The sequence below is a fragment of the Oryx dammah genome, unplaced genomic scaffold (genome assembly GCF_014754425.2).
Source record: "Oryx dammah isolate SB20612 unplaced genomic scaffold, SCBI_Odam_1.1 HiC_scaffold_28, whole genome shotgun sequence".
NCBI lineage: Eukaryota > Metazoa > Chordata > Mammalia > Artiodactyla > Bovidae > Oryx > Oryx dammah.
In genome coordinates this window covers 97,196,461-97,220,429 of record NW_024070212.1, presented here as the reverse complement: position 1 = coordinate 97,220,429, position 23,969 = coordinate 97,196,461, and the positions used below count along the sequence as shown (strand labels likewise).

Here is a 23,969-nt window from a genome sequence, read left to right as displayed (position 1 = left end):
GAACTTGAGGGCAGTAGGAGGCAGGCAGAAACCTGGGCGACTGCGACTCCAGCCATGGTGCCTGTTTTGCTCTCCCTGAGTCTCTCCCACCTGAGCCTTTGGGCTTTTGGACTGGTCTCAGTCTTAGTCTTCCTTAAGCTCACTCGGCTGCTTCTGCGGAGGCAGATGCTAGCCAGAGCTATGGACAGATTCTCAGGGCCCCCCACCCACTGGCTTTTTGGGCATGCCCTCGAGGTAAGTGACTGGGCAGAGGATAGAGAAAGAAACCAGCCTCCTTTCCCTCTGGGAGTCTGGCCTAACCTGCTGGGGGCCATGGCAAGAGACCTTATGCTTGGGCAGAGAAATGGGGTTCTGTGAGCCGTGATTCCCATTCATCTTTCCCAATGGGTCTCCCCCTCACTCTCACTTTCCAAGCTTGCCTCAGGTGGGGGTGGGGAATGGGGGTGGAATTTAAAAGCTGGGACTCAGAAGGGCCACAGACTCCTCCCCATCATTCTGAGGCCCAAGGTTCAGACAGAGCTCTGCTAAGGACTCAGGGATAACCTGGGGAAAAAAATTTCCTGGATAGTCTGATCCAACTAGGCAATCTCATTTAGAGCTTAACCAGTATCCTCAGCTTAACCAGTATCCTCTTGTTCTGTCCACTGTAAAAATTTCCCTTTTTAGGGCAGAAAACGGAAGTGAAGGCAGGGACAAGTGCTCTCACCTAAGAGACCTGTTGAACCATTTAAAAATTGATGCTCCCAGAGGTGGAGTTCTCCCTGCCATGCCTATGAACTGGGTCAGGGGCTAGGCACCTTCCTGGGTTCAGATTCTGACTCATCCTTCCCAGTTATCTCAGGGTGGTGGGCACCCTTAGCACTCATTGTCAGGAAGAGCTCTTAGTTCCTACCTCCATGGGGATCTAGAGTAGAGGTTTCTGAACACACAGAAAGGGACAGCTGCATTGGAATCAACCGGGAGAAACAGATTCCTTGGCCCCTGAACCCTGAAGACTCTAACATTTTGGAGCTAGGGGGTCTGAGTTTAAAAACGTCCCTAAGTCTTTTAATCTGCAGCCAGGCTTGGGAAAGTAGGTATAGCTGCCAAAGGTTAAGGTTTTGAGGGAGGAATTTAGATTTCTACTACGTCCTGAGTAAACTTTTCCCAGGAGTCTAGGGAATTACCTTTCCTTCATGATTGACACTCAGGATAAGCCTTACCTCTGGGCGGGATCAAGAATGTGATTAGTTGCTCAGTTGTGTCTGACTCTTTGTGACCCTATGGACTGTAGCCCGCCAGGCTCCTCTGTCCATGGGATTTTGCAGGCAAGAATACTGGAGTGGTTGACATGCCCTCCTGCAGGGGACCTTTCCAATCCAGGGATCGAACCTGCGTCTCCTGCACTGGCAGGCGGCTTCTTTACTGCTGAACCAGTGGGGAAGCCCAGGCAAGAATAAGTCTCTACAAATAACTGTCTTAAGATGGCCTGGGCTTCCCTGGTAGCTCAGACGGTAAAGTGTCTGCCTGCAATGCGGGAGACCCAGGTTCGATTCCTGGGTCGGGAAGATCCCCTGGAGAAGGAAATGGCAATCCACTCCAGCACTCTTGCCTGGAACATCCCATGGACGGAGGAGCCTGATAGGCTATAGTCCATGGGGTCGCAAAGAGATGGACATGACTGAGCGACTTCACTTTCACTTTAGGATGGCCTAGTAACACACCTGCATCCTAGACACACCCAGAAAAGGACAGAAAGTTCTGGAAGATGAATCAGACCCAGGCTCTGCTCTCAAAGAGCTTACTCTCTAGGGAGAAAACAGACACCAGAGCCTTTGCTGCCACCAGGCTACTAGGGACTGGGGTGCCTCACCAGTGTTTTGCATTAGCCCAAGGTTTGGTATCTCAGTGCTTGTCCTGTATGGTTGTCATCTTCTTTTTGCTTGTTCATCATTCCCACTTGACCATGGAGATCTGGTCTGATTCTTCCCTGTCCCTTCAGGGTACAGCACAAGCCTCCCCAGAGTAGGTATCACTGGATGAACAGACAGTGAGCATAGGAGAGTGAGGCAGGGTATCAACAGAGGAGACAATGGTGGAGAAGACAAGTGGAGGGATCAGGATTTATCTGGGGGGGCTGTATTAAGTACAGGGACGTTCTCTTCATGGGAAGGTTGAGGTATGACCCTAATGTGGGAAAGATAGGCATTTAGAGAAACCTTCAATCACTTTCCTCTCATGTCTCCTCTTCTGCTCCTTGCCTCCAACAAAGCTGGATTTACCATCAGCCTGTGGGCTTTCCTAGGAAAGAGACCTTGCTCCGTGACCCCCATATCAGTGCTGTCTGCCGTCTTTCCCCTGGATGCTCCTGCCCTCACCTTGAGAATGTATTAAGGACCTGGAACACAACTTAGCTTTGGCTTCTTGGCTCTCACACAAGTATCTGAAGGGCCTTGGCGCCAGGAAGAGTGGGCAAGGCCCAGAGGGGTGGTTTCTCTCAGACACAACAAATGTTTCCTGGGGAACCATGGCAGGCCCAACACCCCTGCCTTTCTCCAGGGCTTGGCACCTCTGCTCTCAGCTGAATGGACTTGTGCCTTTTCATCCAGGACATGATCAGTCTGTACAGAGTAATTGCATGTTTGATTCTTGGGCCTTGTGGTGATGGAAGTAGGAAAGGAAGGAGGAGGACTGGGAGTAAAAGGAAGAGCCCCAGGAGCTGGAAGAGATGTCCGTCAGGATTCACTTCTCCCCTCTTGGCCTCCAGTTATAGTCTGTCCTCTACCCATCAGCCCCCTCAATTCTTAGAATGTGTCACCTTGAGGCGGGGGCCCAGAGAAGACCCAGCACATAATAGATGCTCAGCCATATTGTTGACTGAAAGTTGGGGCCCCTGGGAGGGGCCCGAGGCTCTAATCTGTGTTGGAAGGAGACAAAGGAGAATGCCAGCCCCAAGCCCAGGACAGACAATCTCCTGGGACTCTAAAAGCCCTCTTCTCTGGTCCTGCTCATTGCTGGGATGGTTCCCTTGACCATGTGCGGATTAGTGAAGAATGCTGGCCTGGGGATGCGGCTTATTTTCACTCAGTAGACATGGACGGGGCAGCCTGGTGGGCTGCCGTCTATGGGGTCGCACAGAGTCGGACACGACTGAAGTGACTTAGCAGCAGCAGCAGCAGACATTGATCATGGGCCTTCACCATGCTTCCTCTCTGTACTTCCACTTCCTTTTCTCCACATTGAGAAAAGCCTTTTTACCTTGCTGGGTTAGAAGAGGATCAACAGAGATAAAGCAGAGATACACTGCAAACTGCTGGCAGATAGACATCATGTGTCAGTCATCATAGGCAGACTCTTGCTGCAAAACACAAGGAAGCACTTGCTTTCTTCATCTTCTTCCTTCCTCCTAAATCAACCCAGTCTTCAGGATCCAGATAAGGTCCCTTTGCTCCCAAGCAGCTAGCATTATCTGACCAATTACTCTGGGTCTGGCCCTATGTTGAGGCCAGAGGAGGAAGAAACAAGACTAGAGCCAGGCCCTAGGGGAACCCAGTCTGCAAGAGAGAGATAACACAGCACACAGTTCCAGATCCTAGGGCCCAGGGAGGGGTCACTGTGCCGAGTCTGAGAAGAATCTGGACGTTGCAGCCCATGAAAGTGTGAAAGGAAGGGAGGAAGATGATACCTATGATGATACCAAAGGGAGAGGCCCGAAAGAGTACTGTGTGTTTAAGAAATTAATTTGTTCAACAGATGTTTGTTTCTCAAGGTCTTATATGTGCCTGCATAGGTAGTTCTGTGCTTCTGGAGGGGTGAGAGTGAGGGCAAAGAGGAGAAAATAAAACTGGAGTGGGGCTGGAGACAGATCACACGGGACCTCACAGGCCAGGTCCAAAGACTTTATTGTGAGCACAACAGGGAAGCAGGGAGTGGATTCATGCAAGGGAGTGAAGAGCTCAGATTTGGGTGGTAGAAAGATAAACTTTAGCTTCTGGGTGAAGACTAGATTGGCAGAGACTAAATAGGAGGCAGGGAGAGCAGGGTGGAGGCTGCGGCAGTGTTGATGGTGTGAGCCAGCTGGATGAGGGAAGTGAGAGGCAGAGCAGGCTGTCTTGGTGTTGTGGGCATGGGGAGAGGAGGCATTGATGCCTTCACCTGGGCCACATATGAGATGTGTCAGGGAGACTACCTTCATGTACCAAGAAAAAGGGGGACATAGGATTGCTCTGGGAGCTTTGTTAGACTGTGGCATCAACACAGCTGACTCAGAGCAGAATTTGGCAAAGTCACCTAAAGAGAGAAAGGACCCCTGAGCCACAAGACTGCTATATAACCTGGAGGAATCTATCTACAGAAATATGGAGATCTATAGAAATGTGGGGATCTGAGACCCAGGAAGTGGGGGCTCAGGGGTTGGCAGCACCTGTCAGTGTCTGGGTATGGGAACCTTAGGTTCTGGATTTGGGGTGTTTCATGGCAGGACCTCCCTCCTCCCCATACCAGCCCCCAACCCCAGAACAGCTAAAAGTCTCTTGGTGGATCTGCAAGGGAGGGGGCAGCCGCCACAGGGCGTCTCCCTCAGTATTAACATAAATCTCAGAGAAAGCATCATTCCTTGTTTCTGGTTGATATCAGCATGGATGGTGTTTCCATGCCTAGGTATGGGAGGAGGGGCAGATTTTGGGGGCAAACATGCTATACTCACATTCGGAAATGCTGAGTTTGAGGGGCCTGGAGGATGAGTTTGAGGGGCCTGGAGGATGTTATGCAGAAATGTCCACGAGATGACTGGTCATGTTTCTGGAGCTCAGGACAAAGCTAAGTTGGGATGAGAGGTCCATTTAGGAACCAGTCAGGTAGATGGCAAAGGAAGCGATGGGAGTAGGTGAGAGCCTTCAGGGAGAAGGTGCAGCTTGGGAGCAGACCCGAGGTTAGATTTTGGGGAGCCTCAGTCTTTGAATAACAAACGATAAGTGAGGAGCTGCTGAGATGGGGCATCAGAAGAGGCAGGAGGACAACCAGGAGAGAGCTCAAGAGAGAGAGGGGAGCTGACCATGTCCCATCACTGCTGGAGAGGTGGGGGCCGAGGCAGGAGCAAGCAGAAACAAGGAGGCAGCTCATTTGAGAAACTGGGTTATGAAGGGAGGAGGGCAATGGGGTGTTAGCTGGAGGAGGGAGCAGAGCCAAAGGAGGCTTTGTTTGGTCAAGGGCAAGAGACTTGAACATGTTTTAAATGCCAAGTGGCAAGGAGCTGGTAGAGAGGGTGGGGTCTGTGTTAGGCAAGAGAAGGGGGACTGATGGATGAGGTACCCGAGGGGAGGGTTGAAATCTAAAGGGAGTGGCCTTGGACAAACCCTGGATACCTCCTCCACTGGAATAGGAGGGAAGGTTGGGAACAGGCAGTGGTTCTTCAGGTCTCATAGCTGACTTTAAGGGATCTCTTTTCTGATAGGTTCTACTTTTCTCTCTGAAGCAGAGCAAGACTGCATTACCAGGAGCAGAGGGGTGGAGGGATAGTTGAGGAAAAAGAATTTTTAGAGGGACAGATTCTGGCCAATAATATGAGGCTTTCTAGAAGGTATTTCTGCCAATCTCTGCTCAAATGTCACCTGAGAGAGTGCTTCTTTGATCCTTTAATCCCCTGTCTACAATAGCACCCTTGCCCTCTTTTCTGCTTTATTTTTCTTCCAAGAGTTGCCACTACCTGAAATTGTATGCCTGATATATTTGATTCTTGTTGATTTTCTTTCTCCCCACTTGGCAAGTAAGTTTGGGGAGGGCAGGGCTTTGTCCTGTTAACACAATGTCCCCAGGAACTAGCACCATGCCTGGCATTGAGAGTGGGTGCTCCATGCCCATTTGTTGAATATGTGAGTGTATCCCTGGGAGACCCAACTCCGGGCAGCAAAGTCACTCACACAGGGTGAAGGCCAATGTTTGCACTCCCCTGGACTCCCAGGTGCCTCTTGGATATCTGCCCTTCTGTCTTCTTAGGTGTTGGATTGCTTCCTGTGTTCTGCTCCAACCTGGTTATTCCTGGTGCTGGAGTTCATCTTTGGTGCTGAAGACAGAGACAGGTGTTGCAGGCAGAACGTATGCAGGCTGTGGGACTGAAAAACCTAGACTTGAGAGTTGTGTGCCATTGGGCAAGGCCCATCATACTTCCCAGCCAATATGTGGTACTAAAGAGTCGAGATGACCTGTGTCAACCTCATCCAAAGCCTCCCAAGCTCCTGTTGAGCCAGGGGTTGCTGCCATGTGTTATGTATTCACATACATCCACAGATACATGTGCAGTATTGTCTCTGCACTTGTCTCTGAAATGGAAGATGGAGGATAAAGTCACTTACTCATCTCTAGAGTTGGGGGGGAACCATTTCTCTGCTCCTTGGAGCATCATACATCGATCCCTTCCTCCAAGTTCCCCATGGATCCCTGCTCATCCTCATAGTTGAATCTCCAAAGAGTTTGTGTATATTGAGTCTTTTTTTTTTCTTCTCACTGATTTTCATGTTTTTTTTCGGGGACACTGCCTCATCTCAATTTTTGTTGCTTCTTCTTGGCAGGCACTCCCAAGCCCTCTGGCTTTGACTACACAGATTTGCTGTCCTTGACACTACCTGGGGCTCACAAACATCCCGGTGCTCATGAATCTGGTGTGTGTGTGGGGCAGGGCAGGGCCCATGGAGTGGGGAAGACTATAGCACCCAAGGGCATCTAGGAATGTCCATACTGGAGGAGAGCAGACCCAGGAGAATTGGCCCTCAACTCCCAAGGGACAGTAGAAGCCTGTGTAGCCCCAGAGAGCAGACTGCAAACTCATGGGGAAGGCCACAATCTGGCAGCTTTTAGTTCAGCGACTAAGGAGCGTTTTTTAATTTTTATTTTATTTAACTTCTTAATCTTTTTTTTTTTTTTTTTTGCTACACTGTGTGGCCTAGCTCCCTGTCTGGCCAGGGATTGAACCCGTGCCCTCTGCACTGGGAGCGGGGAGTCTTAAGTGCTGGACTGCCAGGGAAGTAAGAATTAAGATGATCCAAAGATGGTTGGGACTACTACATTTTGAAAAGCAGTAAGTTCTTGGTTGCTTGAGATGTTTGAGCTCTGGGGGTAGAAGTTCCCACATCGTGAAGGAGCTGGGCCAGGCAACTCTGGGTCCTGGGAACCAGAGATCAGCGTGACCTGCCTCAAGGGAGCCCCGCAGGCTGAGGAAGAGGAAAGCCCATCCCCTCCCCTCCTTAACAATGTGTTTTTCTGAACTGCTACCCCATTTTGTGAACAGATTTGTTTGTTCCCCGTGGGAGAGCTGTGGCTGCAGCAGACTGGCTAAGTGGGTATCTTGTTTCTTGAACACTCGCCCTCTGAGATTTGGCTCAACTGACTGACGAATTGGGCAGGCTCATTAACAAGAGGGGCAGTAGGAAGTGCCTCTGCAGAATCCCAGTCGGCCCAACTCCTGTGGAATGGTTCTCTTTGTCCTTGGGATGTACCATTCCCACCTATAAAGAAGGACTGTGGTTTGGCAATGTTAAGATCTCTTTCAGATCTACTCAGAGCAAAACTTCCTCCAGTTCTGAGGAGGCAGAGAAGAGAGCGGTGCCCATGCCTGCTCTTCCCATCCCCTCCTGTTTATTCTTGGTGATGTCCACAATGGGTGCAAACGTGAGGACGAGTGGTGTGTGGCTCTGGAGCCAGGGTCAGTGAATTATCTCCATGACTTGTTCTTTTCCTGTTTCCTTCCTTTTGGAGAAAAACAAGCTGGCCTAGACCTTGGAGTCCTGTAGGCGTCCCAACTTGGGTCATCTGAGGACTGGTCTGAGATGTACAGTTATGTAACCCAGAGAAGCTAGCCAGGCAGCCATGGCCCTCGAGAGAGGATGCCCCAGCCCTTTTGATGGGGCTGCCGCTCCACTAGTGTGGCCAGGCACCAAGAGCTATCCTCACTCCTGCCAGGCTCCAGGGGTGATCAGGGGCATGCAGAAGAAATCTGGGCATGGGGAGGCAGGGCTTGCTCAGGCTGTGTATGTGCTGTGCGTGTGCTACGTGTCAGCATGAGGTCAAATCTCCCATCCTGGGTGGGGATGCTGTGGGCCAGGGGGACACTCACAGCTAATGAGGAGAAAAATAAGGCACAGATGAGCCAGATCAGCCAAGGGTTCCTTCCAGCCCTGAGATTCTGTGTCTGGCTTTGTGATTTAAGCCTCTCCTGTCCCCTGTCAATTGAACTTGAGAGGGATGGAGAGAAAGGGCACAGTCCTTTCTGGTGATCAAAAAGTCACCAAGGAAAACCCAGGAGCACATATGGAAAAATAAGAGGGACACAGGAGGAAAGGATTATTTCCAGGGATACCAAACAAGAAGGAAGCAAGAAAGAGGTCAGGGACACCAGAAGGAAGGTTCCCTTTTACTAATCGGCAGAGATTATGTTGCTCACTTGTAACCTTTTGGACATTGTGTTCACAAGGGCAGTGAAATTCTTACAACACCCCTGGGTTGAGCTCAGAATAATGAGTTCAGAGGCAGAGGGGGAAAGGCTCTATGGAGAGATTACACTGGACCCTACAGATGGCCTGGAAGGAGAGGAACCCCAGAAAAACCACAGATGATTGGCTGGTGGCCAAAGCAGCCAAGCCCAGTCCTCCTTTGGGAAAAGCGGCTTGGTCTAGACAAGGATTCCTGGGGCTAAATTTTCAAATGTCCTGTGTTCTTCAAGGTTGTTTCCTGGAAGATACAACATGGATTAATTGAGTGGGTGAGGACTGTAAAAAGAAACGTTACAAGGAGGGAAACCTGGTCCAGTCCTTGCACAGGCCTTGTCATGAACGGCACACCCTAGGATTGTCCAGTGTACAGTTTATACAGCTGAACACAGCAACCCTGACAGATTTCAGTATGGGGAAGAGAATGTGGGGCTCTAACCTGAGTTCTAAAGGAGATCAGCCCTGGGATTTCTTTGGAAGGAATGATGCTGAAGCTGAAACTCCAGTACTTTGGCCAACTCACGCGAAGAGTTGACTCATTGGAAAAGACTCTGATGCTGGGAGGGATTGGGGGAGGGAGGGAAAGGGGATGACAGAGGATGAGATGGCTGGATGGCATCACCGACTCGATGGACGTGAGTCTGAGTGAACTCCAGGAGTTGGTGATGGACAGGGAGGCCTGGTGTGCTGCGATTCATGGGGTCGCCAAGAGTCGGACATGACTGAGCGACTGAACTGAACTGAACTGAACCCGTTAGAGCACTACTAACCCACAAGCAAAATGCAAGTCAGTTCACACCTCTGAGCCTCAGTTTTCTCATCTGTAAGACGGGAATAATTGTTCTATATTAGGTACCTGAAGTGATCTATGAATTCACTCCCGATAGTTGCAGACTTACGGGAGATACACAATAATATCTGTCCCCTCCCATCCCCTACGTTGTGAGAAAGAATGTGGAAATGAGGAGTGAATCTGGACTTTAGCCATATAGCAGGCAGGCTAGGGTCATCTGGGAAAACAAAAAGAAATCTGCCGTACTGTTTACCACACAGGAAGTGCTGATGGTGGCCTTTCTTCTTTGACTCCCCAGATTGACTGAGACTTGGACTGGTTCTTCATGAGATGGCCTATCTCTGGCCAATGTTTAGACTAGCCAGATGCTTTGTATGCTTTCTCCCTCCTTCCTAGTCTTCTCTGTCAGCTCCTTTTTCATTCTGTTCATCTGGCACACTGTTTATCAAGTATACTCTGTATCCAGGGCCCCCTGCTGAGCTCCATAGTGACCTGGGGATGCCCCACACATGATCTGTGCTTCTGGGAAACTCACGGCCCACAGGTGGGGTCAGGTCAGGGGTCCTTGGTGTGAATTCTAGGTCTATCGCTAACCAGCCGTGTGACTAAGCTTCTCATGGTTGACTTGTCCTTAACTCCGAAGTAGGAATTATGATGGTGCCTATCTTATAGAATTTTCTGAGAGTTAAATAAAAGAATTTGCATGTAGTATTAGCTCAGTATCTGAACACATCAAATGTTCAGTGAATGTCAAATGTTAGTTTTATTAAATTTTTGGAGTCTTAGATAAAAGCAATTATAGCACAAGGCAGAATATGGGTAAGGCCCTGGTAGGGCTAGAGAGGTCCAGAGGAGGCAGAGATGTCAGCTGGTGGAAGGTTAGAGAGGTCTCTGGAGAGGTCATTGAGGCTGGATGCCAAGGTACAGACAGAACATCAATGGGCTCTCTTGGGTAGAGGATATATGAAGAGCGAGGAATGGTATATAACAAATGTGCAGAGATGATGCCACACCCCAAGAGGTCAACTTGGTTTCAAGCACTCAGACTCACAAGGCTATCAGAGGCACAGTTAGCATCTGTCTCCTCCAAGGATATGGGCAGCCAGCCAGCAAGGCAGCATCAGGCATTCCTCACAACCTCCGCATAGCCATTAGCCACTATCTGCTCCTCAGGGGCCGGCCAAAGGCAGGGAGATAAGCTCCTCATCCTGGATGTGGGTCAAGCTTGTTTTTGAATCTCCAAGTCCCGCCGAATCCCTGTGTCCACTAGCAGTCCCAAGGGTCCTGCAAGGTCATGCACATTACCAGAGTCACCACACTCAGAGAAGCCCAAAGCATGGTGCTCTCAGCAGGTGTTCATGGTTCTTCCCAGTCCAGATGTTATTTACCTCCCAGGGTTCATTTGGCCATAGCTATGTTGCCTAGCAACACAGTTGATATTCTACAGTTGTCAAGTTTCCAGGGGAATGGGTTGGAGAGTGTAACACAAGGGTCAGTTTACCTTGTAACAGGAGACAAGGTTTGGTGAATGCTTTTCCCACAGTTGGAAGTATCTCAGGGCATGTTCAGACCACACTCTTTATTGCAATTTAGGGGCACTGAGGAGGAGGATGTGTGCAGGAGATGCAGGGATGAGGCTTGGAAGAAGATATTGGGAATGGGAGGGAAGGTTTGAAGGAGAGGAAACTTCTAGTCAGTCGAGGGCTTCCCTTGCCCAGGATCCACATGACCTCAACTAATGACATGCCTGCCTTGTGTGTTCATTAATGTCACAGTGAATTGCCCGAGTTCACACATCTGAAAAATAGGGGAAATCAATATTCAAACCCAGGTCTGTCAGGCTCCAAAGATTGCTGGGAGTTCTTGGGAAGCAACCTCAGATCTCTGCACTCAGGCTCCTCTTCCTTCCCTGGTGGCTCAGAGGGTAAAGTGTCTGCCTGAAGTGTGGGAGACCTGGATTCGATCCCTGGGTTGGGAAGATCCCCTGGAGAAGAAAATGGCAACCCACCCCAGTATTCTTGCCTGGAAAATCCCATGGACAGAGTAGCCTGGTGGGATACGGTCCATGGGGTCACAAAGAGTTGGACACGACTGAACGACTTCACTTTTCCCTGAAATGGGAAGAATGGTTTTGAGGATGCAATGAGTCAAGATATAAGGTGCTTAGAAGAAGGCCTGGCCCACAGCAGGTGCTTAATGAAGATTAGTTGTTACTATACTGTCTCCGGAACTATGGTGCTAACCCATGGGCAGGCCACTGGAGAGTTTAAAGTGTACTTCTAAAAGCCTCCTTCAAAATAGGGGGAAATGGATAAATACATAATGGTATGCCCCTGAAATGGAATACTAGGCAGTTGTTGGAAACACTGTGAAAAAGGTGAAGTTGTTCAGTCGTGTCTGACTCTTTGCGACCCCATGGACTGTAGCCTATCCCGCTCCTCCATCCATGGGATTTTCCAGGCAAGAGTACTGGAGTGGGGTGCCATTTCCTTCTCCAAAGGATCTTTCCGACCCAGGGATCGACCCCGGGTCTCCTGCATTGTAGGCAGATGCTTTACTGTCTGAACCATCAAATATCTTAAATAAAAAAGGCAAGTCTTGGAAAGGTATTTATCATATACCCCACTTACATAAGGCAGCTCTAGGTGAGTAGATGTGGCTAGAAAAACCTCCAAAGTTGGTCTCTGCAGCCTCGTCTCCAGCCACTGCCCCACCTAGTGGCAGCTCCTGGGAGACACCATACTTTTCCCTACTCTAGACCCTGCTTGCTGCTCCCTCTGCCTTAGAGTGCTCTTCCCTTACTCTTCACATGGTCAGCTCCAGTATCATCCTTCAGTTTGACCTTGAATGTCCTCGCCAACAAGAGTCCATCCTGGGTCACTCTATCTCAGCAGGGTCTCCCTGTTAACTCTCTCCCAGCGCTGTGCTTATTTCCTTGTTAGTACTGTCTGCAGTCATTTCACTTTGTTGTTTATTATTACTCTTCCCCACCTAGAGTGAATGGGAAGGACTGTGTTTATCTCATGCCCTTGAGACATCTAGACAGTGCTCTGCACATAGTACATCCTCAATTATATATAAAAAAAGTGCCCCATGATTTAGGGGTGGAATCGAGGTGATTTTGAGGTGTATCGAACAACAAGCTGGAGTTCTCTTTCTAATGAAAACTTTGATGCTGAAAGAAACCTCTTTTTGGCTGCAGTGGAGATAGGTTGGTGGCAGGAACCAGATGGATGTAAGTTGGCCAGTTTGGGTTGCCGTGCTCACCCAGGGGCAATAAAGCGTGGCCTGGACTTAGAGCAGTGGCTCTGGGGCTGGAGAGAGGACTGGGCCCAGAGATGTGTAGGACTGTGACTGGCTGGGAGGGAAGGGCTGCAGGAGGAGGGAGGGGTGCTCCCTGCACCTTCCCGGGAAACCTCCTCTCTTCCCTGCTGGCCTGGCTGGTGATGCTGGGTTCCTGAGTGGCCTGGCCTTCTGTTGCTCTTTCAGATCCAGCAGACTGGGAGTTTGGACAAGGTGGTGTCCTGGACTCACCAGTTCCCTTACGCTCACCAACTCTGGCTTGGACAATTTCTTGGCTTCCTGAACATCTATGATCCTGAATATGCCAAAGCTGTATACAGTCGAGGAGGTGAGGATTCCTGGAAGAAGTTGGAGCTTCCTGAGAGCAGAGGGCTCAGGGTGCCATGTGGGGGGAGGGGTCCTGGGCCTGCACCCTAAGTCTGGGCAGGTCCTCACCCTATTCATCACCAAACATCCTCCAGGAATCCCCTAGTCCCCGTTTGACCAAGCTTCTCTTTCTCTTATAGACCCGAAGGCCCCAGATTTGTATGACTTCTTCCTCCAGTGGATTGGTGAGTAGGCACTTGCCCTCCCTGTCCTTGGTACTGGGTGACCAGGAGCCTTCCCTGCCTGATCCCTCCTTGCCCAGTGTCCACTTTTATGGTTACTACATCCACCAGACCACCTGGCCCCAAGTTGCCACCCTAAGCTCAGTAGGAAAGGAGGAGGCAGGAGAACTCCAGGCTGCCTGAGAGGTGGAGCTCAGGCAACTTGTCCTGCCAGGGTGTCCTCTTCCCTGAGCAGGCAGGGCAAAGGCTCTGGGCAATGTTTTAATGTGATGAACAGCTTCCTGGAGGAGGTGGCACTACAGGTGATCTGAAGAGGTTTTATTGGTGGTGCTGGCTGGGGCAAGGGCCTGTGGAAAGGAGTGTGGAAGGAGAGGACCCAGGCTGGTGTCACCAGAGGCTGCAGGGCTGGGTGCCTGAAAGGCAGACCTGGGTTTGGATGCCAGGCAGATCAGGAGGATGGGAGTGGGGTTAGGCGGGGTGGTATGTGCTTGATCCCAGGTTGCTGGGGGTGGGGCAGGATTGTGTGAACTGACCAGCCGTCTCTCTCCCATGCCTTCCCCAGGGAAAGGCTTGCTGGTTCTCCAAGGGCCTAAGTGGTTCCAGCATCGCAAGCTGCTCACACCTGGCTTCCACTATGATGTGCTGAAGCCCTACGTGGCTGTGTTTGCCGAGTCCGCACGTGTCATGCTGGTGAGCTCCCTGTGCCAGGCTCCTGGAGGCTGTGCTGCAGGGCCAGACCCCCGCCCCCAGGTTTTCCTGGGAGAGGGCAGTGAGGAGAACTGCTGAGGCCCGAGGCCCTGTTCTGCCTGCAGCAGCAGTGTAAGCCTTGCTCTGCCTGATACCTACTGCTGGCTGTGTGCTGACAACGTGCTGAGGCTCCAAGCTGCCCGACAGCCCAGCTTTTGTCTCCACTGGGAGACCAGCACTCCCTCTTCCCACATCAAAGGGCCTCTGCAAGACCCCAGGAAAGCTCCTACTGTAGCAGACTGGAGGGCTGCCTGTATTGAGAATATTAGGAAGACCTTTCATATCTAAAAATTGTCTCCTCATCCTTGGCCTAGCACAACTGCCTGAAATAATGTCAAAAGTAACTCTAAAATTGATGCTGGGAGTCAGGGGTCAAGAATTCAGCTCAGAGCCTTATAGCTAGATAATCCCTGAGGTTACCTGGGCTAGTCTTTCTTCTTGCAAGAGACTACCCCCTCCCCACCCGCCAGGATCACTGCAGGCCTGACGCACACAGACTGTGCTGGGGAGCTTACCACCTTTGGCCCTCCTCTTCGCTCATACAGAGCTGCCCTGGCTCTGTGTGCTGGGTGAGGCTGCCTGCGGGTTCTGCCCTCTGAGCCTGAACCACCCCCGACTCCCCACCCATAACAGCAGAATGGAGGCCAGGCCAGGGACCCGGAGTGCATGTGGGGAGGACAGTGGTGGGTCCTGCAGGTAGGGTGGGACATCTAGCCTGGTGGGCCCCCTCCCCTACATCACCTTCCATCTCTGGGCTCTAGGACAAGTGGGAGAAAAAGGCTCGTGAGCAAAAGAGCTTTGACATCTTCAGCGATGTGGGCCACATGGCTCTGGACTCGCTCATGAAGTGCACCTTTGGCAAAGGAACCAGCGGCCTGAATGACAGGTCAGGGGGCCCTCGGGGCTGACCACAGTCTCCACCCAGGTTGGCTCAGAGGGTGTATGAGGTGACAGGACTCCTGGGCCCTGGTCTGAGAGGAGAGGGGCGTCCTGCTCTAGGGAGCCCCAGCTCAGGTGGAGCCGGGCCTTTCCCACGGCTCACATGGGAGGCTTGATGGTGGGGAGAGGACGGGCAGAGAGCGCAGTGCTTGGAGCTGGATTCCACTCGCTCGGGGGGCTCTGCTGCAGGTCGAGGCCTCAGCATCTCTCCCTCCCTCCACTGTGCAGAGACAGCAACTACTACCTGGCGGTCAGCGAGCTCACACTGCTAATGCAGCAGCGTATCGATTCCTTCCAGTACCACAATGACTTCATCTACTTTCTCACCCCGCACGGCCGCCGCTTCCTGCGGGCCTGCCAGGTGGCCCATGACCACACAGGTAGGCCTTTCCTGCACCGCCCGCCCACAGGAGGCCTAGGTTCTGGTCTAGCTCCTCCTGGCCCCTGGGGGGCCCCTCCCATTGCAGGACCTCTGTTCCCCTTTTGGGCAGAGGGTGGGGCCCCAGGCAGTGACACCCTGTGCTCCCGGCCCAGACCAGGTCATCAGGGAACGGAAAGCAGCCCTCCAGGATGAGAAAGAGCGGGAGAAGATACAGAGCAAGAGGCACCTGGACTTCCTGGACATTCTCCTGGGGGCTCGGGTGAGTGCGCAGTCACCCACCTTGCTAAGAATGTGTCCTTGATGGGTCTTCAGACTGTCCTCCTGAGACAGGGCTCCCTGGACAGCAGCGGGGCTGTTAAGCATCTTTCCCTCATTCCCCAGCAAATATGACCTGTTTCTTGTCCTGTGGTGCTGTGCTGTGCTCTGTCGCCCAGCTGTGTCTGACTCTTTGCAACCCCGTGAACTGTAGCCCGCCAGGTTCCTCTGTCCATGGGGGATTCTCCAGACAACAATACTAGAGTGGGTTGCCATGGCCTCCTCCAGGGGATCTTCCCAACCCAGGGCTTGAACCCAGATCTTCAGCATTGCGGGTGGATTCTTTATTGTCTGTGCCACCAGGGAAGCCCAAGAATACTGGAGTGGGTAGCCTATCCTTTCTCCAGGGGATCTTCTTGACCCAGGAACTGAACTGGAGTGTCCTGCGTTGCAGGCAGATTCTGTACCAGCTGAGCTACCTGGGAAGCCCTTGTCCAGTGGTATACATCAGCAAAGGCTCAGAGGTGGGAAGGTGACTGGTGTGGTGCTGGGGAGAGACGTAGTGGCAGGGAGGCTGGGTCTACATGAAACAGAAGACCAATTCCAGCCTTCGAAGACTCTGAAGAATCTTAGCAACCTAAAACCTTAGACTTTATACATTACTCATTCATTCATTCGAGGAGGTCATGGCAACCCATTACAGTACCCTTGCCTGGAGAATCTCATGGACAGAGGAGCCTGGGTGGGGCTAGAGTCCACAGGGTCGCACAGAGTTGGACATGACTGAAGTGACTGAGCACCCGCAGCAACATTCATTTATTCACTCATTCAGTTGGTCCTTTCACTCCACAAACTCACTGAGCCCTACTCTGGGTTAGTTCTCAAGCTAGGGATGCAGATGCTGAGAAAGCCCTAGCCCTGGCCTCCTGACTCTCACAGTCAGGTGGCAGGGACAGGAGGTAGATGTTGACAAAGACCTCTTCCTCCTCCAGAAGGGACTGTGTGTGTCAGGGGAGCCAAATTGATAGGACTGGGTAAAGTCACAAGTCATTTGGCCAGAGGGATCAAAGAAGGCTTCCTGGAGTAGGAGTCCTCCAAGCTGGCCTTGGGGGAACAGATAGGAATCAAGGGGATGCTCCGAACCCCTAGTCTGAAAAGGAATTTCCCTCCCTCTCCCAGACCTTCATTTGACAGCTACTCTTGTGAGGCCTTGTTGGAACCTACCTCACATGCCTTGGGCTGTCCCATTGTGCTTTCCTGACTCAGGATGAAGAAGGCATCAAGCTATCGGATGAAGACCTCCGGGCCGAGGTGAATACATTCATGTTCGCAGGCCATGACACCACCACCAGCGCCATCTCATGGGTTCTCTACTGCATGTCCCTGTACCCCGAGCACCAGCGTCGTTGTCGGGAAGAGATTCAAGAGATTCTTGGGGACCGGGACTCTTTGAAGTGGTGAGTGAGGCTGCTGGTGAGCCCAGTCTGTCCCAGGAAGAGCTGCACCTACAGGGCCATCCTGGAAACCAGGAGAGGGCAGTTAGCCCTTGTCATTTTCCCCTCCAGAGCTGTGGCTTTTGGGGGGAAGCTATGCGTGGACACAGCCCTGAGCCCTTTCTCTCACCGCAGACCATTTTCAGACGTGTCTTGTAAAGGTGGTCAAGAGGCTGACTTTTATGTTGGCTCTCTCTGGTGGCAGAACCTGACAACCCTTCTGGGTTCCCAGATAGATCAGGGGGCTTTGGAAAGGATTTGAACACTGAGGATGAACAGAGCTGGGGTAGCAGGAAGAGCTGATTCCCGCCCACCTGCTTTTAGATGGGCATGTGTAGCCTCTAGACTCTTCTGATGAAGGAGAAAAGGCTGTCGCCCAAACTTCATCACTTAGAAACTTACAACTATTTTGTTTCTTCATGCAAGTTTGAGCTCACTATCACGACACTGATTGATGCTGACCTCTCTCTGGAGAATGATTTTTGGCAATTTTGACTGGCCCCCTTCCTGCATGTGCCCTCTGCCCCACCTCTCCCTGCCTCTGCCCCTTGGGCTTTCGAGTCCTGTCACCTTTCTCTCTAGTCTCCTGTGTTACCTCCAGCCTAGGGATAGGACACAGCAGGGGCCACAGAAAATGTTCAGCTGAGGGAAGAAACTTTAGACTCACTGAGGGAGACTGACTTAGAATTCCAGAGTCTGGGATTTGAAGGATGTGGTTTTGCTGGTCAGAGGTTGGAAACCTCCTAGGGTATCCAGCCAGGGGCCAGATGCTGTTAGGAGTGTGGGGGATGAGGGTGAGTGGCCAGTACTGACCTGGGGGAGTTTTTAAAAGGACAAACTCTTGCAGAACCACAAAGCTAGAGAAAACCACATAGTGGGGTAAGATTGAGCAGCCCCATGTTCAGAACAGAGGCGTCAAAAGGGGTGGGCCCAAGCTGGCTTTCTAAAGAGATGTGTGAAGCTCAGAAAGGCGAAAGGGGAGAACTGGGTGCTCTGGGTTGGGGAACAGTGTGAACACAGCCTGGAGGCAGGGAATTGAAACATTTATTTAATTTTCATTTTATTCCATCTCAATCTTGAAGCAACTTAAATGTAGAACACAAATGAAAAATGAGGACCGGGGGAATAAACCCTAGAGTTTGGGGCTCTGTAGTAAGCTGTTGCACAGTCGTTATAGCTGGAGCACATTTGAGGTCTGAACTTCCTAGTGGCAAAATGGAAATATCTATCCATCTGTCTATCTATCTATCCATCTATCTATCTATATGTAGTTACTCACCCCCTCCAAACTCGTTATTGTTTGACATTTATTACTTCATTTGACTAATGTATGTCAGCCCCTACCCCTTGCCATTCCAGCTCCATGGGGAATGAAGCAGAACCTAAAGAACTGTCCCTCGTGGGGTTTCTGGGGGGCACTGAAAGAGTGACCTTGCCTTTGACAGCCAGGAGCGCATACACCCCTAGGGTCCTGTGCTTTCCCTTCCTAGCAGTGAAGATGAGGGAGGGATGGAGAAAAGTGGAGCCAGGCCCCTGCGTTTGTGTGTCCACTTCGTGTCTGGCCTGGACACTGGAGCACTTGCGTCCCTCTGACTCCCTGATGTGTGGTGGCAGTGAAGTGGGGATTCTGGCTGGGCCTGCCTTCCTGCAGGACTGTGCTGCCCCCCAGGCCACAAACGCCTGCTTGTGTTGCTGGCAGGGACGATCTGGCGGAGATGACCTACCTGACCATGTGCATCAAGGAGAGCTTCCGCCTGTACCCGCCCGTGCCCCAGGTGTACCGCCAGCTCAGCAAGCCTGTCAACTTTGTGGATGGTCGCTCTCTACCTGCAGGTGGGATGGGGTAGATTTCGGGGTGAAGCCAGAGTCCCTGGGGGTGCTCTCTCTACCCCTGTACCAGAGGGGAAGAAACCAGGCTTTGTGTTTGGCCAGCATCAAAGTCCTAGCTCCACAATGTGTGGGTAAATCCACCAACATCTACACCTCTGCTCTGTCTCCTGTGAACTGGGGGCGAGAAGGGTCCCTGCCGTAGAGGGCTGTGGTCAGGGTTAAAGAGGCAGTGTTCCTCAGGGCTGTCGTGTACCACCAAGCAGATTGTGCCCTCCCTGAACAGCTTCAGGAGGCATCATTCACTTAGACTATGATGCGGTGCAATGTACAAGCTGTGCAACTGTGTGTGGGGGCTTTGTAAGGAGCGTTCGACTCTCGATCTGACACATAGTAAGCGCCCAGTGAATGGTAGTTATGAATGACTCCTTCCTTGAGAGTCAGTTAGTGGGAAGCAGAAAGTGGGTGATAGTCCTTGCCTGTCCTCGTGGTGGGGTAGGTGCGGTCCTCGTTTCCTTTTCCATTCTACACATGTCTGTATCAGGTGCTACAGCTGCTGCCGGGGCTGTGGACAGTAGGTGTGCTGTTGACCAACACACTTTGATGTGCTGAGGGTGGGTATGAACTTTCTGTCCCTGGCAGTGCTCAGGGAGGGACTTGTGCTCAGTTAGGGGCACCACTTAGGGAGTTCTGACCCTGTGAGGAGGTGGGCCTGGCTGTCCCAGGACTGTCTGCTCACCAGTTTTCTGCTCTGCCCACAGGCAGCCTGATTTCTCTGCACATCTATGCCCTCCATAGGAATAGTACAGTGTGGACTGACCCTGAGGTATGCCATCCCTGGGCTTGGAGTTCAGAGGGGGTGGGCTTCCGTGGGGTCAGCCTGCCCTGGGACCTGGCAGATATTCAAGCAAGCCCTGTCCCATCAGGTCTTCGACCCCTTGCGCTTTTCTCCTGAGAATGTGGCCGGACGCCACAGCTTTGCCTTCATTCCCTTCTCTGCTGGGCCCAGGTAAGTAGAGCCCAATGTCCCTGTCCAGAGGTGAGGATGGAGGATGTCATAGAACATCCTTTGGGGGAACTCTGGGTGTGCAGTGACCCTGATGTGAGGGAAGTTCGAGGGACCCTCTTCCTTCCATTAGCATACTCTTGTCTTTGGCAGGTGGGGTGGGTGAGCCATTCCAAAAGAGACCCCTAAGTCACAACCCACAGTATGAACCTACCTAGTCTGGGACCCTCACTATGCCCCCGAGATCTGTTTCTGAAGCCCAGGCCAATCAGTCAGTCAACGATTCATCCGTACATAGTGACTGATTTCTGTTGGACACTTAGAGTGCTAGTTTTCATCACTCTGGACATCTCATAGCCTGATGTCATTTTGTGCTGCTCATTGCAGGAACTGCATTGGCCAGCAGTTTGCTATGAACGAGGTAAAGGTGGTCACAGCCCTCTGCTTGCTCCGTTTTGAGTTTTCCCCGGATCCCTCAAAGCTACCCATCCAGATGCCCCAACTGGTCCTGCGCTCCAAGAATGGCATCCACCTCCATCTGAAGCCGGTGGGACCGGGTTCTGAGAAGTAGCTCTGCTGAGATGAGAGCCCCAGACAGCCCAACCTGTGGCCTCTTCCTGGACGCTGCCCTCTCCAAGCTGAGCTGTAGAGTAGCTGTGTTCCCCTGTCTTCTGTAGGCTTATGGACTAGAAGCAGAATAGGCAATACCATGTAAACATGTATGTCTGTAAATGCTTACTGCACACATGTTCCAGAGCTCACTCATTCATTTAACAAACATGCTGAATGACTACTTGCTTCTAGATTATTTATTGACCTCCCGTAATTGTCCATCTTTCTGAAATTTACATAGCATTCACATGGAATCTGTGCCTTGGGATTGGTGGTTATGACCAGACACTCATCCACTCCACACAATATACAGATGGCTTTCGGGGCTTGCCCCCTTCACCAAGATCTGTTTCTTTGTTTAACTTTGTATGTATGTGTCTGGAATATAACAGACATAAGGAAAAACTGCTTAAGTCAAAAACACATAAGAATGCATTTTTAGAGAAAACTCCTTGGTAACCACTGTTGAGGTCGAGGAATATGGACTATGGTTTCATGGGTATAAATTCTGCCCCTTCTGAGATGGGTCTCTGGGGCACTCCTGCCATTATCAGCATCTGTGTCACTGTTACCTGGTGCCCTGGGCATGTGAGTTTTGGCTGGGGGAGGTGGAAGGGTGACATTAAAGGGTGGCTTCCTGGAAGAGATGGTGCTTGAATCAGGCTTTAAGGCAGGGTGAGGTATGAGGGTGCAAAGAGGGACTTTTAGAGAAGGACTCAGGCTGGGGCCACGTGGGGAATTAGTGCTCTTCCCAAAGTAGTCCCTGCCTGATGGCTGGGGGCATATACACCTCTAGGGTTCGAGTCTAAAGCCATTAGTGGGCTTCAATGCAGGAACTGGACAGGTGTGGAAGGAAGGGAACTGGGCTCTAGGGGAGAGGTGAGAGAGGGGGAATTCTAGCCCTGGGACTTGGGGATGTCTTTATATTGCCTTGGGGATAGACCACCTGGAGACACATCCTTCCTGCTGCTGATGCGTGCCCTCTGAGAAGAAGGTCACAGCCTTGGGAGTCGGGCCTTGGGCCTCAAGCTCACTCCTACAAAGCCTTGTCAAGACTCAGATCTCCTTGCTCACCTGAGGCTGGGATGCTGAGGCCTCACCAGAGTGTCTCCCATGCCACCCACTTTCCCCTCTGTCCTGGCCCTGGACAGAACTTTCTCTGCACGAGTGAAGAAATGGTTTCAGTAGGCATCCCTGGGGAGCAGAGCTCAGCATACCATCCATCTCTGACCCATGGGTGGAACTCAAGTCTAAGAGTTGACTACTCCTCTGATCCCTGGATTGTCAGGAGGCTAGTGAGGCAGGACTGGAAGAAGCTGTTATCCTGCTTAAACACTAAGGGAAGGAACCTGACTCTGCCCTCTTTTGACTAAGACTTCATGGGTGGAATTGCATCTCTCTCTGAGGGCACATGCCTGTGAGAGCTCTGGAGTCAGAAGGAATGGGGAGGGTCCCTGTGAGAGGGGAGCTGGGGGACCAGTGGGCACCAAAGCTGAATTCCACTTAATCCTACCAGCTCTCCAAAGAGATCCTGCTGCCTCATAGGATCCAGGGTTTGTGCGCATGTGTGTGAGCAGAGTGTGGAGTGTGTAAGGGGCACATATAGTTGAGGTTGCACAGGGATGTCTGTCTGTGTACAACCCCAGTTGATACATGTATATGATATGTACAACCCCAGTTGTATCCATACTCCTGGCAGATGTATGTAGGAGTATGGATGCAACTGGGGTCTTTCCTACTGCCTGGAACAAGCCGGGTCTCTTAGTCTTCTCTTCAGCCCCTGTAAAATCCTGTGATCACAACTCATGTTCATGGCTGGCCACATAGAAGAAAAAGTTCCTGTCGCCCCATACTCTGAGAGTGACTAGACTGACCCTTTCTGTGCCACTTCACTCCAGGGGACTCGTCAAACTTCCTGCCTAGGACACACCCAGCTAACTCTACTGCTCCATTCCTGGTCAAACACAGTGTCTACCTGGCCACTTTTTTTTTCTTTTCATCCAACAAGAAGCTTCAACTTTATTAATGTTAGAAACAGTACAAACTTCAAAGTCAGCTGCAGTTACTCTTTTGAAGCACCAAAAAAGGTCCTTTTGTCAGATAGTTATTGTTAATGTCATAATAGCACTTAAAATATTATTACTGTTGTTCTTTAGGGCTCGGATTGCCTTTGTTCTTGACACATTTGCCTGTGACATGACCAATTCTATGTCCTTAACTTCCACACCTGTTTCATCAATCTCTTCCTCTTCACTCTCCTCTTGTACAGTTGGAATCTGTGTGTTTTCCTGAATTTTGGAAACAGCTTCACTTTGAATGCTGAATTTCTCAGCAGCTGCTAATTGTGCTTGCGAAGTCCTTGATCTTGGCTTCCCTCAAAAGTATCTAGGTATTTGAAGCTGGGCTCTTGTACACATCTGGTTTCTTGATGACAAAAAGTATATTCTTAGATGTCTGAATAGTCATTCTAGTAACCCCTGTAACCTGGTGAAGACCTAGTTTGGACATAGCCTTCCATGCCTTCTTTTCACTCCAGCTCTGTTTTGCTTTCCTGACTGGTTCTTCATCAGTTTCAGCTGCTGCTGCCAGCTGGGCTTGTGTGGTTGCTTGTGTAGAATCCTGTTTCTCAAGTTCTGGTTTCTGTTCCAGACCTTGTCTCAGCCTGGGACTGTGGCAACTTCTGCTCTAGGGCAGGGATTTTTCTGTGGCTTCACCAGGTATTTTATATGGGGGGTGCAGAACTAAGATGGCCATAGAAAGAGCAAGTGAGAGTGCGACCCACCCCTGTTGCAGAAGAAAGCCTTCCCCTGGTCACTTCTAGAAGCAGAATGAACTAGCCTGGTGACCTAGGAACCTGGAGATGGAGAGAGGATTACTGGTCTGAAGGTCCTGGCCACAGGCACTGGCTGAGGAAAGGCCCTATCAGGAGGCACATGGCAACATCACAGCACAGCACAGGGCTGCCTGGAGGTCTCCTCTGGCACCAGGACACTGGTCTAGGAAGGGCAGGGGTGAGAGGGAGGAGGACCTGTGTGCAGAACCAGAAGAAAGCAGAGCTGGGTGCAGAGAGGCTGGAGGAAGAGTGCAAAGGGCCTGGTTCTGGTCAGTGCCCAGGGTCAGGAGGACAGGCCCCAACATGGTCTCCAGGAATGGCAGAGTTGAAGAGGCTGGTCCTCACTCAGAGTGGCCAGGCTGCATGCCAGGGACTCCAAGGTGTTGTCCTGTGTGGAAAGGTGCCACCAGCTGTCCTGGGTTCAGGTCTGACTTCTACTCCCAACAGCCAAGCCTTGTGCTCAGCTGGTTCCTCCCTGGCCTTCCAATTTAGCCACCCACTCTTGTCCTCAAAGGAATCTGAGGCCCTGCCTGTGAGGAAGAGGACTGGTGACCTGGCCAGGCTGGGCTCTACTCAAATCTCTTCTGGGGTGAAGGAGACCTTTGTGCCTGGCCAAGTCTATAAAGTCTTCCCTGCTCAGCACAGGGTGGGTGCTGGCTGGGCCCCTCTACAGATGTGGTGAGGAAGCTACCACGGAACAACAAGGAGGCTCCCTCCCCGACAGGTACTGGTGTGAGCGTCTTCCCTCTGAGCCTTTGGAGACGAGCCCTTT

At 51.4% G+C, this 23,969-nt stretch overlaps 1 protein-coding gene and 1 pseudogene across 1 annotated transcript; one reads left to right on the top strand and one right to left on the bottom strand.

Annotated features, from left to right (window-relative positions):
- Positions 1–20,797, top strand: LOC120856190 (cytochrome P450 4B1). The gene is made up of 12 exons (XM_040231240.1): positions 1–234; positions 12,742–12,883; positions 13,062–13,106; positions 13,666–13,793; positions 14,612–14,736; positions 15,018–15,169; positions 15,324–15,430; positions 16,693–16,883; positions 18,619–18,752; positions 19,508–19,572; positions 19,673–19,755; positions 20,140–20,797. Exons 1-12 carry the CDS (start codon positions 55–57, stop codon positions 20,321–20,323), a joined length of 1,536 nt encoding a protein of 511 aa, XP_040087174.1. The 5' UTR covers positions 1–54; the 3' UTR covers positions 20,324–20,797.
- Positions 20,798–22,448: 1,651 nt separating this feature from the next.
- On the bottom strand, positions 22,449–23,274 carry LOC120856193 (annotated as a pseudogene).
- Between the last annotated feature and the right edge of the window lie 695 nt (positions 23,275–23,969).